We start from the raw sequence: 16,889 nt of genomic DNA on the forward strand, positions 1-16,889 counted from the left end.
TGAAAAGACCCTGATGCTAGGAAAGACTGAGGGCAGGAGAAGGGGACGACAGAGGATGAGATGGCTGGATGGCATCACTGACTCAATGGACATGGGTTTGGGTGGACTCCGGGAGTTGGTGATGGGCAGGGAGGCCTGGCGTGCTGCAGTTCATGAGGTCGCAAAGAGTCAGACACGACTGAGCGACTGAACTGAACTGAACTTCAAGTGAACACACCAAGCCTGGCAGGGTTAACTGAGTAGAAGAAGAGTTGGTTTCTCTTTGGGAGGATGTGGATGAACGGAAACTTTCATACACCTGGACAGCATGTAGCATCTCACAGACTTGAAGATATGCTTTCTCTGTGATCTAGCAATTACACTATATATTACCCAAAAGACACTCTTACATGTGTTTACAAGAATTCTCACTGCAAATGTGTTTTTAGCAGCAAAATTTGAAAAACAAGTGTCATTTCAAAAATGGATACACTGCAAAACAGCAATTAAAATGGAATTAGGCCTACACACATCAACATAAACTTCAGACATGTTGAATGAAAAACCTGAGTTGAAAAGACATGCCATGATTTTAATATGCAACATTACATACTTACAAAATTAGTAAAAGTCTAAAACTGTGTATGAGAATGATAAACCAAATTCAAAGAGTCTACCTCTGAGAGGCAGGGAAATGAGATGTGGGAGGGCTGAGAGGGATTCAATTTTATCTGTAGGTGTTTATCTGACACAAACTGACATTAGATAAACTAATAAAGCAAGTGGTATTTTTTTTTTCAATTCTACCCTTTTTCTACATGCTTGAAATCTTATTTAAAGACCAACCAAAGAAGTGTGGGAGGGAAGGTGTTGCTATTTCCAAATTAAACCTAATATCTAAGATTTAGAAGTAGCTCTAAACATCATGCCACCAAGCCATTAGTTCAGAGATGTGACTCAGCTCATGACACAGATCATCCCAGAAGTCTGAAAGCTGCACCACAGCTGGGACATTCTTCTAAGTCACAACCAGTCATTTAACAATTATTTTTGGACATAGACAAGATGGTAGAATAGAAACCCTAGACCTCACTACCTCAGAGAAAAACTGACTTAACAACATACAGTCCAAAAAGCCTTCATGAGAACTCCAGACACCAGTTGACAATCTCAAAGCCAAGAACAGACACATTGAAATGAATAACTTGAAAAGCAGTTTTATTTCAACCATGTCAGCCCCCACCTCAAGCCAGCATAGCTCCTGCTTGGGAGGAAAAGCCCACCCTGTAGCTCCTTCTTTGGGAGGGAAATGGAAGACTAGAACAATCCCCCACTGTTCCAGGTTTTGGGGGTCTGCCCAGGAGACTTGATTTCAGTTTGGCCTGACTCAAAGCACTGTTCTTGAATGCCTGGGGGCCAATGAGAACAAAAGAGAGCTCAGGGAATTGTTGCAGTATCAGACAACCTCAGACACTAGACGAAGCAAGAGACTAACTCCTTGGAAAAGAAACCTGGTTGGGGGATGAAGGGGGGAGGGGGCGCGGGGAGGAGTTTACACATACAAGTACAGAGAGTGCACAATCCTATAAAAGGTTTGAGAATCTCTAGCTGGGAAGTTCAGTTCAGTTCAGTCGCTCAGTCGTGTCCGACTCTTTTGTGACCTCATTAACCGCAGCACGCCAGGCCTTCCTGTCCATCACCAACTCCTGGAGTTTACCCAAACTCATGTCCATTGAGTCAGTGATGCCATCTAACCATCTCACCCTGTTGTCCCCTGCTCCTCCTGCCTTCAATCTTTCCCAACATCAGGGTCTTTTCAAATGAGTCAGCTCTTCTCATCAGGTGGCCAAAATATTGGAGCTGGCAAGACTGCTGAAGATATTTCCCAGTACCAGTCAGTCTGTAAAGCAGACAAAGGTACCTGTTTTTTTCAAAGGCAAAAATCAGAACAAAAAAATAACAAGAAACGGAAACAAGGCCCAAAGAAACAAAATGAATCCATAACTGACCAAAAAGAAATGGAGATCTATGCATCACCTGACAAATAACTATGATACAGTGGTGGACACATGTCATTATACAGTTGTCCAAACCCACGTACAACAGCAAGAGTTAACCCTAATTACGGTAAGCTAGGGGCTTGGGCTGATTCTGATGTGTCAGTGCTATGTTCTCAATTATAACAAATGTACCACTCTGCTGGGGGACGGTGATAATAGGGAAGATTATACATATATGGAGACAGTAGATACATCAGAAATCTTTGCACCTTATGCATATTTTTGCTGAGAATCTGAAATTTCCCTAAAAACAAATCCCATTAAAAAAAGACAAAAAAAGAAAAAGGCTTCAAATCAACAATCTAACTTTACACGTCAAGGAACAAGGGGGAAAAAAAAAGAACTAAACCCAGTTATCAGAAGGAAGAAAATAAAAACTGGAATAGAAATAAATGGAAATATAGAAAAAGTAAACAAATTTAATAAATGCTTAGCCAGAATAAGAGTCAACATAAATCAGAAATGAAAGAGAAATTAAAAAGGGATCATATAAGACTATAATGAACAACTGTATGCCAACAAATTGGATAACCTAGAAGAAATGGATACAATTCTAGAAATACGCAACCTACAAGAGTGAATTGTGAAGTGGAGATTAAATCAATCATCAAAAACCTCCCAACAAAGAAAGCCCAGGACCAGACAGATTCAATAGAGAAGTCTACCTAACATTTAAAGAAGAATTACTACCAATCCTTTTGAAACTCTCCCAAAAAACTAAAGAGGGAATACTTCCAAACTCATTCTATGAGGCCAGCGTTATCCTGATAGCAAAATCAGACAAAGATATAAGAAAATAAAACTACAGACCAATATGACTGATGAATAGATACAAAAATCCTCAAAAAAAAAAAAAAAAAAAAAGAAAGAAAGAAAGAAACCCCAAAACAAGCCAACTAAATCCAGTAGCATTTTGAAAGAATTATATACTATGGACAGGTGCAATTCCTGGAATATACGACTGGTTCAACATATGAAAAAAATCAATGTAATATAGCACATTATCAGGATAAATGTCAAAACCCACATGATTACTCTCAAGAGAAAAAGCATTTTATAAAATTCAACATCTTCTCATGATTAAAAACAAAAAAAAAAACCTCAACAAAATAGGAACAGAAGGAAATTACTTCAAGATAGCAAAGGCTACATATGAAAATCCACAAGTAACATCATATCCAAACGTGAAAAACTGAAAACCTCTCCTCTAAGACCTTAACTTTTTAAGGTAATATGAGCATATAAATTCACAACAGTGATATTCACTGAAGTCACTGAATTCATTATAAATATATGTATCTTTAAAACCTTCGTGAATCCACATGAAATCAATAAATAGGTCAGGGGGAAGGCAGAAGTCCAGATATTAAGAGAATGTACAAAACAAGAATGGAAGACAAACAGGAAAAGTGACATTAAAGAAAGAATGGTCATATTTGGATAGGTAAATGGGTATGCTCTTGAGCAAAGGAAAGATGATGCAGAACAAATACATTTAATACAATTAAAATACAAATACATCCTCCAACTGCACAGTTCAAAGCTTCCACATACATCTTACATAATAGCTTTGAAATCTATAAAGCCTTCCCATTTTAATATGTGAGGTTAAGTCAACAAGAGATTTCTGTATGGAGACAAAGAGTCTTTTTCTTCTAAGTTTTTTAGCCTAACATAGTTTAAACTATAGTCACAATTCAAAGATGCTGAAAAGTGGAACTAGAGAAGATTCTGCTAGTGATTTTCATTCTAGCTAGGTAATCATTTTCATTACCTAGAGTGAAAGTCATTCAGTTGTGTTTGACTCTTTGCGACCCCATGGACTATATATATAGTCCATGGCATTTTCCAGGCCAGAATACTGGAGTGGGTAGCTGTTCCCTTCTCCAGGTGATCTTTCCGATCCAGGGATTGAACCTAGGTGTCCCACATTGCAAGTGGATTCTTTACCAGCTGAGCCACCAGGGAAGCCCAAGAATATTGGAGTGGGTAGCCTATCCCTTCTCCAGCGGATCATCCCGACCTAGGAATCAAACCAGGGTCTCCTGCACTGCAGGTGGATTCTTTACTGGTAGCTGAGGTACCAGGGAAGCCAAAGAGTTAAACAGGAGCCATATTTGCTGGCCATGTTTTATTTGTCCTTTTTCTTCAAACAGGATAACCAAAGATACAGACAGTATTCCATAAAGTAAAATAGATGAGACAAATTCTAAGAGACTGCGATGCCACATGCTACATTTAACCTAATTTTATTCATGCTTGCTTTGGGATGGGGAATAGATCATTCAGTAAAAACATACAGTAAAAACAAAATATGTCTTATCATGTACAACTTTTAAACTACAATAATGATGTACCTTAATTACTTCCATGCACACAAGTCTAACATTACAGTTTTTTAAAAAATAAACACAATTAAGACTTCTAGGAGCATTTTATAATAAAGTAATTCCTAATTTTTCTTTGTAGATAGATCAAGCACCTCCAAAATACAAATTCCTATACACAGTGAGCGCTTTACTTAAAATGAATACTTAAGTAAATTAAGTACGTGGACAGCCTTAGGATAAGCTGACATTATATATTCAGCCAAGTAGGCAACAAACCATAGTGCCAAATGGAAAAAAGTGTATTTGCAAATAAATTTCAAAAACTAACTTTTTATAATTAAATACAGAAAATATACTGATTTGCTAAAATAAATAAGATGTGATGTAACACTTCACTATAAAGAATGCATACCAGAACATTTATAAACAGTGAGTGAATCTCATTAAGAAGAGTTTACTACAATAAACGCTGGCTAAATAGAAGTGCATATTGTGAAGCACTATGGGTGGTATATGTTTTGCCACATACTCTTGTTACCTTGAGGTAGATAACACATGTGTACCAAATTCGGCATTCATTTTCAGTTGCTGCTGGTATCATGTGTTTTTAAGAAATGTGTACAGTATGAAAAACTTGAAAATACTCATGAATGAAAAATGTTTTAGGAAAAAAATAGATATTTTCATGCAATTATGTACAGTCTCACTGTGTAAATTTCAAGGCAAGATTTTTGTTTCCTGTAAAACAGATCATTGTTCTATAAGAGAATGTTTTTTACTTGTCTTAGTGCATTTCTTTTGTCTCCTCCTGCATTGCATTATTTTGCTCTATTCTTTATTTTTGTGTGCAAACGACATGCCAGTTAAAATGAAAACCATCTCACATGTAGAAAAAAAGTCTGGATTTTAAAAACCAAGAAAAAAATCCTTTCTAAATGACACCATCTGATTCAAGTAAAAAAAAAAAAAAAAAAAAAAAAGACTTAAACACTAGTAATAAAAAAAGACAAAACACATTTCATGAAGAATACAGAGAGAAATGTCTGCTGAGTGTTTTAGTTCAGATGTTTCAGAATGCTGCTGTATGTCTTATGAGGAATCTGAGGGGAAGATTTCATAGCAGAAGGTGTTAATGTGGCCTGTATTGACTTAAGTGGTGACCCAACTGGACTGTGGAACTGCGGGATGCCTATGGATTCAAGCTGCTTGTTGAAGAGGAACTCCCCACTGCTGTTCAGAAATCCTTCCTCATTTCCTCTCTCCCCAAGCTTCCCATCCTCTATCGGCTCAGTTTCTAGCATTTCAGTATCTTCTTTCCTGCTAAAAAACTTGTCCAGGTAACTGGTGTAAGTGTTTTCCTTTTCAATTTGCTCATCCTTCCTTACCTCACAACAAAACTGATTTATGAGAAAACAGTCCTCCCCACCACCCACAAACTGGCTATCCCAAGAAGACTGGTACAATGCTTCTAATTGAGCCAAATTTGCCATTCCTTTTTCCTGTTTTTCTTGGCTTACTGACTTTGATATCAAACTTTTCAATTCTAGTTGGGACACTGAGCTATTCAAGTCATTTAATTTGTCAACAACATCAGTAGCCTCATGTTGTGAACTAAGTTGAATAGTTCCTGCAATAAAGGAATCAAAGTCAAATCCCTGATTCTTTTCCCTTTCTTTTTCAGCCAGTTGCTGTGATGCTTCCTCTAAAGCTATCTGGGCTTTAACCAATCCATTCCTTTCACATTTTGACTTGCCCTTCTTATCAGATTTTTCTTTGCTTTGTTCTTTCCAATTAGAAAGATCTATAATAAGCTTGGGCTCATAATAATGATTAACTTCACTCTCTCTCCAGACTAAGTTATCTAAATATGATGATGACCTCGTTTTGTAGTTACAAGTATGGCTACACTCCAGATCACAGTATTTGTTTTCGTGATGATCTGGGTACTGCCAACAAGGCTCAGTAGAGTAACTAGTGTCAAAAGCAGGATCCTCCAAATACTTTTCACGATCTCCATCCAAATATTTTCGAGGATCAACTTGTACTTCTTCTTCATCAGTGACATCAGACAGAGCTCTTGGGTCTAGCTGAACTTCCTCAATATCAAAGTTGTTATGTATAGGCCAATCATGCTCTGAAAATTGACAATCATGGTACCTGAAAAAAATTAAAACATTAGTGTTACTCCAGGTATATGATTTCACTTTCAAATTTACTGCCCGCCTTTTGGGTCAAAGCACTATGCTTGCTAGGTCTATGAGGAGAATAATAAGAGTATTAAGTCATATAAGAATTTATAATCTTAATGGATAGGTAAGCCTTGTTACTATATAAAGCGATATGATGCAATCGAGCATATAATTATATAAACTTCACATAAAGCCAAACCTCAGTGGCTGGCAGGTCTACAGTTCAATTTTAAAATTTCTACAAACATAATTTCACACACGGGGAAAAAAAAAACCTTTATGGCCACAAAATGTAGATTTCTAATTTCAATCAGGTGCCATACAGATTTTCACTCTCTGGTAACAAAGCAGACTAGAAGAAGGCTTGCTGGAACTCATCCCCACGAGCAGAACAAAACAAGTCTCCATGTAAATGTGTTACTGAATGTGGTATCCTCTTACTGACACATTCCAGCAAGGTGCCCACACTACAACCAAGCAGAGGCAGACTAAGACACAAGCGAAAACAGTGGCAGTTGAACAGAAGAGAATAGAAAAGAAATCAGATGACTTAACTAATAAGTATGGTAGAAAATGTCGAGATTGGAAGACATCTGGGTATGTATGAAACAACTATATATAGATAGTAGAAATGTTCATGTAGATGGTTGGCAGATATGTTTGATCATAGATACTTCAACATTTTAGGAGTTAAAAAATGCAGCAAGTAAACAAACTAATTTCAACGTTAACTACTTCTTGTTCCAAAGTAGCATTTAACTTTTCCCATTATGTATATACTAAGCAGTAACTATTAAATATTGAAATTACATAAAGGCTATTCAAAGACAGCAATAAGTTTAGCAGAAATCCAAAAAGACCATTTCTAAATTTTTAAGATTTTTACATTGTCTTATCATATACAATTTAAAATAAAACTCACTAAATTATGTTTTATTGAAAACAAAAGCTTTTCCTAATTTAGGGTCAGTTTTACCTTTCCCAGTTATAAATGTGACTATGAGTTTCATCCATAAGCAAAATATCATCAACTTCATCTTCAATATGAAAAGGATGACTTGAGATTGGCTCATCCATTGGAAAAGAATAAATGCTCATGTAAGGATGGGAAAGCGCTTCTTCTGCTGTCAACCGATCCATGGGGCTGAATGTCAAAATTTGTTCCAGGAAATCCAGTGCTACAAGAGGAAGAAAAAAACCTTAACTGTACTGGAGGTCCACCAACCCATAAAGAAAAAAAGGGATTACACAATGAAAAGGTAAGTTAATTTAAGTTCTGTCAGAAAAACAAAACAACATACCTGATTCACTGATTAAAAAGACATGTGTCCAAGAAACAAAGTAAGTGTTGAAATATATCCCAATCTCATATTATGGCCAATTATAAAGGAAAAAGAATATATGAAGTTGAACCATATGAAATTTTCCTTTTTGTCAGTCAAAAACAGTCAAATAACAGCAATTTCATATGGCATAACCTGATACATAAGTCCTAATTTCAGCTTTGCAACTCACTAGTTAGCTGGATTACTAGCTATGTGGAACCGGAGAGGTTAAACGTGCTGAACTTCCATTTCTTCATGTGTAGAATGGATACAGAGGTAGGTATAAGGTATAAAAATGAAATGTATAGTGTTTAGTGCTCAATATAAAGCCCTTTGCTCCCCTTACCTCACTGACCGGCTGTTCTAATTTTGTTGACTTCTGTTTCACACCAATCATACTACTGCAGATCACATAATGCATTTGATCACTTTGGAGCTACAGCATAGCTACCACAAACCCAGTTCTTTTCACCAATTCAGATTGCATCACTCTGTCACCAGCCCTCCACCACCACCACACACTTGAATGCCTTATGAGTTACACCATCTTAAAGTCTGAACCATTCCCACCTTCCACTTTTTCTGTTTCCTAGTGATACAGTACTGATAAAAGCTGGATGCAAAATCACGTGTGTGCATATATATATATATATATATATATATATATATAAAAGCTCTCTATAGAATCACACATACTGTGGAATTTCAACTGGCCTTTGAAATGGCTCAGCAATGTTCCTCACCATTTCTTTACGCTCTCAATCTTCTCATTATTCTTAGCAGATGAACCTTCTTCACATTTATCTCAATCCCTACTTCTTCACTCTGGCCTGGCACACAGCTACTGATCCTTGCCTTCTATCTCAACGGAAAAGCTGGTCAGCACTTCTGTAAAACTAAGCTACACTCTAGAAAGGACCTTATTCTCAACTCCCAATCTCTCATTAATATTAAAAGTAGATGACATTTATACAGCCATTTATATTCCACAAAGTGCTTCACTACATTATCTCATTCAATCCTCAGATCAGTCCAATGAAGTACTAAAGAGAAGAAAGGTAAGGCTCCTTGTTATTCCTACCCTTCAGTGGCCCAGGGCTGAGGTTCCTGCCTATGCTCCATCTTTTCCCCACCCGCCACAGATATGCAGATGACACCACGCTTATGGCAGAAAGTGAAGAGGAACTAAAAGCCTCTTGATGAAAGTGAAAGAGGAGAGTGAAAAGTTGGCTTAAAGCTCAACATTCAGAAAACAAACATCACGGCATCCGGTCCCATCACTTCATGGGAAATAGATGGGGAAACAGTGGAAACAGTGTCAGACTTTATTTTTGGGGGCTCCAAAATCACTGCAGATGGTGACTGCAGCCATGAAATTAAAAGACGCCTACTCCTTGGAAGAAAAGTTATGACCAACCTAGATAGTATATTCAAAAGCAGAGACATTACTTTGTCGACTAAGGTCTGTCTAGTCAAGGCTATGGTTTTTCCTGTGGTCATATACGGATGTGAGAGTTGGACTGTGAAGAAGGCTGAGCGCCGAAGAATTGATGCTTTTGAACTGTGGTGTTGGAGAAGACTCTTGAGAGTCCCTTGGACTGCAAGGAGATCCAATCAATCCATTCTAAAGCAGATTAGCCCTGGGATTTCTTTGGAAGGAATGATGCTAAAGCTGAAACTCCAATACTCTGGCCACCTCATGCAAAGAGCTGACTCAATGGAAAAGACTCTGATGCTGGGAGGGATTGGGGGCAGGAGGAGAAGGGGACGACAGAGGATGAGATGGCTGGATGGCATCACTGACTTGATGGACGTGAGTCTGAGTGAACTCTGGGAGTTGGTGATGGACAGGGAGGCCTGGCGTGCTGTGATTCACGGGGTCGCAAAGAGTCAGACACGACTGAGCGACTGAACTGAACTGGACCTAGGAAGTGATTTCATGATATGTCAAGCTGTTCTTGGTTCTTCTGCAAGTCAGTGCCCCATATGTCTCAAGGCAAGAGACAATCTAAGGCACAGTTACAGACAGCTGACTCAGCATAACTGCCATTCTCAGTGAAACATGAGAGGAATATACTCTAGAATCCCTAAAACTGATAGCAGGGAGAAACGGGAGGGCTAACAAACTAGTCAGGCTGCACTCCCAAATGTATGCAAATAAAAAACATTTCCATCATCATGAAAATTCTATTGGATAGCCCTGCTCTAGAGGAAATCAGTCTATTTACTACAATGGTATGCTAAGATAAAGAAATAAGTAGTAAATTATAGAGAAAGGGAGGATAAGAGGTAACCATGAAGGAAAATTTAAAAGACTGCGTATCCATTTAAAGACATTAGCCAGTACAGGGTTCCAGTAGTCTTAATGTGTCAGTTCACATGTACTTAATCTTGTTTGCTTTTTCCCTCTGAAGATCATGAATAGAATGTGAGAAAGGAACATATACTAGAGTTCCCCAATGCTCAGAAGGTAGCCCCCCCCAAACAAAATTCCAGTGTTAATGAAGAAGAAACTTGCAGGGCACATCTGTGTAACGAGTCCTTAGCTTCAGGAACTGTGAACACTCTGCACTGCATTTGTAGCGAGTGCAGCTGGCACTAGTGGTAAAGAGTCTGCCTGTCAATGCGTAAGACGCAGCAGACGTAGGTTTGATCTCTGGGTCGGGAAGATCCCCTGGAGCAGAAAATGGCAACCCACTGCAGTATTCTTGCCTGAAAAATCCTGTGGACAGAGAAGCCTGATGGGCTACAGTCCATGGGGTCGCAAAGAGTTGGACATGAATGAGTACGTGCGTGCACCCACACACACACAGAGTTCTATCACTTATGAAAATCAAGAATCCTTGTCCAATGGTTACTTTTAATGAATCTATTATCAAAGACATTCGTTCAACACATTATGAATAAATCCCAGGCACCAACTACATATTCAGGTTCGTTCACAGCTGACTAATGAGGGCAAGGGAAAAAAAGATTCAAATTTAATTAGGTTACAAATGCTTCAACAGCAACATTCTGTATTCCTAGCTTGCCTCTTTTGATAAGACTCAGCAATGGCAACAATGACTCTGAGCCAATCCCTGAGCACTCTCTCTCAACTTGGCTGAGCAGGGTCATACCTGCAGAGCAGACACATGTCCTGCTTGCCTCCCCACCTCTGGATTCTGATTTAACATTCTGCACTTTTTAAAGAATTCCAACAGACAACTCTGAGGCATAGTCAAGTGCTACGTGACTGCCGTTCAGTTATGAACAAGGATGCTATCATGACAGCGGCAACAAGATCAGGAGTCAGAAACTCAGCAATATATTACTAACTGTTAAGATACTCTAAAAGATGGGTTAAAAATGTAGCATTCCTGAAAAGGAAGCTTATGAAACCTGTTGAAATTAAATACAGTTGCTTCCTTTTCATTCAGGCATTTACTAATGAGTTCCAAGCATAGCTGAGGGGAAAAAAGATGACATCCACTGCCTATTTCTCAAAACACTTGCTAAGTTAAAGCACTTTGATACACATTAACCTTAACTACATAATGATCAGAGTGGGTGATGTGAACAATAAATGTATAATTAAGAGAAAGTTTAAGATGTTTAGGAAACTGTATCTCGCTAACTTTATGACTCAGGAAAGAACTATCACAATTCTGGGATGGATACAGCTAAATACAGTACAATAATCCTTAAAGGTATGATACAGTCAACTTTTAAGGACGATATTTTTCATTCTAATCCTCTTCTTTTAAAAAATGTTTTCTTATTACAGATAACTATTACAACATTTAGATTTTTGTATCTTATTTGTATCAACAAACCCTAAAGATACATCTCTCCATTCTGATGTATGAAATTAACTGCTTTAGTGATCAATGAAGTTTTGATTCTCTCCATGTTCCTATTACTTTCAAGTCTGCACAAACTGTCACATTTAGCACCCAGTATTACCAACACCAATCTGCAATCTTTTATGTAACAAGTTTGTTCATATGTAGTTTTGATCTTTCCTCCATCTATTCCTTGCTCTAAAACCCTTGCTTTCCTTCAACTCAATTCCCTCTTTCATATCTAAATCACACTCATATTTGAACCCTTACTTACTTATCATATAACCCTCAGAGAATCCCATTCCAGCTCAGTGACAGTCAGTGATAAACATGTTCACCTAGCAGAGACGATCAGAAGTAAAAGTTGGAAAAGCACACGGAGTCAGAACTAGGCAAGAGGGGTACACTGGAATCTGGCAAATTACTCAGAGCAAAGAAAAGATTCCCAGCCTAAGTGCCTGGCTATAAAAAGGAAAGCGAGAGCTGAAGTTTTAGGTGTACTCTGAATGCCTAAAGACTGTTTGGGAGAATGCCACATCTATAACAATAAAAAGCTAAAGCTTCCCTACATACATCCTGCTCACACATAAACACACCATTACATGATGGTTACTTTTCAGCTATAGTACCTTCTCGACTAATTCCTGGAAGCAGCTGAGTTAAAGGTTTGTGTGGCTCAGTCATGTCATTTCTAATGTAAACTGGAATTACGCTGAGAAGCTCCTGACGATCTTCCTCATGGACAACAGGAATAGATTCTAAAATCAGCTGCATCTGTTCAAGTTCATGTGCACCTAGATGAGATTAAAAAATACCAAATGTAACATTAATAAACACATTTCTCAATGTTTAACCTATTGGCAATAAACATTCTAAAGCTACAGGAAATTAACAGAACTGTAATGACCATCGAAGGGGAAAATGGTTTTAACTGCATCATTAATCAGCAGATTTCACTGCTTTGAACATCATCATCAATCTGCTCAAAAATAAATTATCTTTTTCAAATTCTGCTCATTGATACGTTCAGTTTTAGCTGCTTTGTTTCCGTAAGAAATTGACTTGAAGTCTGGCCTCATATTAAGGTATCACAAAGTAGTGAAAAAAGCAATAAACTGAGATTTTAAAAGATGAGATTCTAGTCTCAACCTTACATACTAATTAATTAACTCACTATAACTCGGAGAATACCTAACACAGTAATGACTTAATTTCACTATCAATAAAATAAAGCCTTAGACTAGATTTGTGAAACAGAAAGTTTTATAGTTATGGATTAGGCTCAGTTAACATTCCAGAATTACTTATAAAAGAAATAAAAGGGGAAACTTCAGGCTAAATGGGCAGCTAATATTAAAAAAAAAAAAAAAAAAAACATTCATTTGTTTTTCCACTTATGTCTAGAAACTCATTCAACAATCAAAAATTTTCTTGAGTGCCTACCATGAGCAAGGCACTTTAGAATACACCTGTGAAACAAAACTGACCAGATTCCTGCCTTCGCAGAGCTCACAGTATAATGGAGGAAGACAGACAACAACTTCTGTAAACATTTACATCAAACAGTGTCAAATGAAGAAAATTAGAGTAAGCTAAGGAGGACAGAAAAGTGAAGAGGAACCAAAAAGCCTCTTGATGAAAGTTAAAGAGAAGAGTGAAAAAGTTGGCTTAAAGCTCAGTATTCAGAAAACGAAGGTCATGGCATCTGGTCCCATCACTTCATGGCAAGCAGATGGGGAAACAGTTGACACAGTGGCTGACTTTATTTTGGGGGGCTCCAAAATCACTACAGATGGTGACTGCAGCCATGAAATTAAAAGATGCTTACTCCTTGGAAAGAAAGTTATGACCAACCTAGATAGCATATTCAAAAGCAGAGACATTACTTTGCCAACAAAGGTCCATCTAGTTAAGGCTATGGTTTTTCCAGTGGTCATGTATGGATGTGAGAGTTGGACTGTGAAGAAGGCTGAGTGCCGAAGAATTGATGCTTTTGAACTGTGGTGTTGGAGAAGACTCTTGAGAGTCCCTTGGACTGCACGGAGATCCGACCAGTCCATTCTAAAGGAGATCAGTCCTGGGTGTTTCTTGGAAGGAACGATGCTAAAGCTGAAACTCCAATACTTTGGCCATCTCATGCAAAGAGTTGACTCATTGGAAAAGACTCTGATGCTGGGAGGAATTGGGGACAGGAGGAGAAGGGGACGACAGAGGATGAGATGGCTGGATGGCATCACTGACTTGATGGACATGAGTCTGAGTGAACTCTGGGAGTTGGTGATGGACAGGGAGGCCTGGCGTGCTGCGATTCATGGGGTTGCAAAGAGTTGGACACAACTGAGCGACTCAACTGAACTGAACTGAAGGGGGACAGAGAGCACTGTTAGGAGTACAGTTAATTTATATTAACAACCCCTTGGTTGTTATGACCATATCATCCTTATGACCAAGGAAGGCCTCACTGAGAAGCTGACAAGGAAGTTAGGTAATATACCATACATTCATAAAGAGGAAGGGAGTTCCAGGAAGATGAGAAAGGGCCCAAAGGCCTAAAGGAGACAGCGGGCTTGGTGTGTCCAAGAAAGAACAATTAGGCAAGTGTAGCTGAAGTACAGTGACTAAGGAAAGTGACAAGAGATGAGCCCAGTGGTACCGTAACACTGAGAGTTTACATCATTCTGAATTAGATAAGAAACCATTATAGAGTTCTGAACAGAGAAATGCCATGAGCTATGTTTTCAGAAAACTACTATGTGGCTATGTCGTAACTAGACCGCAGACAAGAAGAGTTAAAGCAGTGAAGCCAGTTAAGAGATCATGTGTTAGACCAGGAAAGGCAGAATGGCTTCCTCGACTGGGAGGATGAGAGTAGTGAAAGGGATACTAGCAGTACGATTCAAGATATACTTTAAAGAAACAGCCCATAAGACCTGTTAAGGAGAAAAGTGAAAGATGATGCCAAGATTTGGGCCTGAGCAACTAAGAAGTGGGACTGGTTTACTAAGATGAGGAAGACAGCAGAAAGAGGAAGTATGAGGGAGAGATATCAGGAGGTCAGTTTTGGATAAGTTAAATTTGAGATGCCATTAAACATCTAAGTGGAGATACTGAGTAAGACCAAAAAACAAGGCTAGGGCACTTACTATAGGTTAAAAATACACAGATTTCCAGTGAATGCTTAGGCCTTGCCTTTTATCACTATTAATATGAGGCCCATCCTAACCAATAGATTTCCCTCATTCTGCTTTTACTGAATGGTTCACAAACCTACTGAAAAGGTTTTAGGAGGGAACTAAAACTGAGCTCATTTCATAAGCATTTCTGTTTAATTAAATGTTTAAAGTGTACAAAGATTTAAAATAAAAAATTGTTTTATTTAGATTTGTTTTAATCCACCTTAACTCAAAACTTTCTCATGCACTTTTTTAGATTCCCTCATAGCACCAAACTCATTATAAAATTGGTTGTTTCTGAAATATCACATCAGTCAGGCCAACAGGATATGGCAGTTCAAGCAACAGCGTTAACAGGTATCATTTAACAAAACCGACTGACAAATATTGATCTATAAAACAGGAAATTCTGTTTAAGAAATAAAGATATATAAAAAAGAAACACTAGAATTCAGATTAACTTTACCGAACAATCCAGTGAATATGTAAATGTTCTCAATCTTCAAAATACCATTTTATCTTTTCATTTTAAGTTTCAGTTCAGTTCAGTCGCTCAGTCGTGTCTGACTCTTTGCGACCCCATGAATCGCAGCACACCAGGCCTCCCTGTCCATCACCAACTCCTGGAGTTCACTCAGACTCACGTCCATCGAGTCAGTGATGCCATCCAGCCATCTCATCCTCGGTCGTCCCCTTCTCCTCCTGCCTCCAAATCCCTCCCAGCATCAGAGTCTTTTCCAATGAGTCAACACTTCGCATTAATAGTTTAGACTATAATAAACTGGTTTAAATCTTACATAAATCTTGATTCATAGAAATATATGAAATTATTTCTCCTTGGGATAATTTTCCCATTTATTTAAAAATTTCTAACCTGCAAAGAGGGTTTTACCAGTCAGCATTTCAGCAAAGATGCAGCCTGCAGCCCACATGTCAATGGCTTTAGTATAATTATTAGGAGAAAGTAAAAGACGCGGAGATCTGTACCATTTAGTAACCAATCCTTCAGAAAGATGACCCTGAAAAAGAAACAAAAATATACTTTTTACTTTAGCTGAATAACACTACGTAAAACATGATTCATTAAAGAGCCCTTAATCTAAAAACAAATTATAATTGTAAAATCCTTAAACAGCACTGGCGGCTTCTATGCTTATCTTCAAGGCTCTTGCACTGCTGAGGCTGTATGGAGATTAAACTCCCCCGTAACATATCATCTATAACATGATATTCTCATGAAGTATTCCGACCAAAGAGTACTGTAAGGATTCAGTGTTAACTCTAGGGCACATATTCCCGACAGGCTTGAGAAGAGAAGCTATTTATCACTTCAAGTCAACAATGAGGCAGGTATGCTTTAAATCAATGAGAGAAAGCCAGGAAAGAGTACCAAAGGTGAGCTATTTATAAAGCAATGCCAGCCTCCTCACTGACAAACCAGGGGACCTGGCTATACTGCACACGCCATTTCTAATCAATTTCACTACTTTATATTTATGAAGTATTTGACAAAAACAGTTAAACACAGGTTGCCTTGTTTCATTCTAAAAATAATGCTGAGAAAATATGAAAGTAGATATTAACACTCAGGTTAAGGAGTCTGCACGTCATATAGTTTAGCTGGATGTAGAAATGGAACTCAATTTTAGATAGTATAACTCCTAGTTCAGTGTTCTATCCACAATACTTCACTGTTATCCATAAAGATGTGGCCATCCATTTCATTTTGGTATTCAATTTCGATCCTGAAGTTTTTTTTAAGTTAAGTTATACTCAATGTAAGATGATACATGCAAATACCAAGATGTGTCTTAGATGTATGCTATGGGAAGCCAAGCAGGCAGGCTTCCCAGGGATGGTTTATACCAAAACAGCTGCATTTTTACATTTTAAACATCAGGGTCCCACGTATGATTTCATTTGAAAACTAAAAAACTAAAACTAAAGAGTTCAGCTCAAAAAATGTCATTAATTTCCTGTACAAAAGCAAATTTATTTAAGGGAAAGTT

The 16,889-nt window shown here is 38.0% G+C and overlaps 1 protein-coding gene across 24 annotated transcripts in view; it reads right to left on the reverse strand.

Annotated features, from left to right (window-relative positions):
* Positions 1 to 4,155: 4,155 nt before the first annotated feature.
* MAPK6 (mitogen-activated protein kinase 6) overlaps positions 4,156 to 16,889 on the reverse strand; it is a 33,425-nt gene continuing 20,691 nt past the window's right edge. For 17 of the 24 annotated variants that reach the window (XM_027971825.2, XM_060417946.1, XM_012181550.5 and 14 more), the window contains 4 exons: positions 15,755 to 15,899; positions 12,337 to 12,501; positions 7,535 to 7,736; positions 4,156 to 6,526 (listed from right to left, as the gene is read on the reverse strand). In XM_027971825.2, the coding sequence (XP_027827626.1) occupies positions 5,425 to 6,526; positions 7,535 to 7,736; positions 12,337 to 12,501; positions 15,755 to 15,899 (1,614 nt within the window). In that variant the 3' untranslated portion in view covers positions 4,156 to 5,424. The remainder of the gene's footprint in view (positions 6,527 to 7,534; positions 7,737 to 12,336; positions 12,502 to 15,754; positions 15,900 to 16,889) is intronic. The other 7 variants (XM_060417954.1, XM_060417959.1, XM_060417955.1 and 4 more) reach the window with 1 other exon arrangement.

Source organism: Ovis aries, chromosome 7, assembly GCF_016772045.2.
Source record: "Ovis aries strain OAR_USU_Benz2616 breed Rambouillet chromosome 7, ARS-UI_Ramb_v3.0, whole genome shotgun sequence".
Taxonomy (NCBI): domain Eukaryota; kingdom Metazoa; phylum Chordata; class Mammalia; order Artiodactyla; family Bovidae; genus Ovis; species Ovis aries.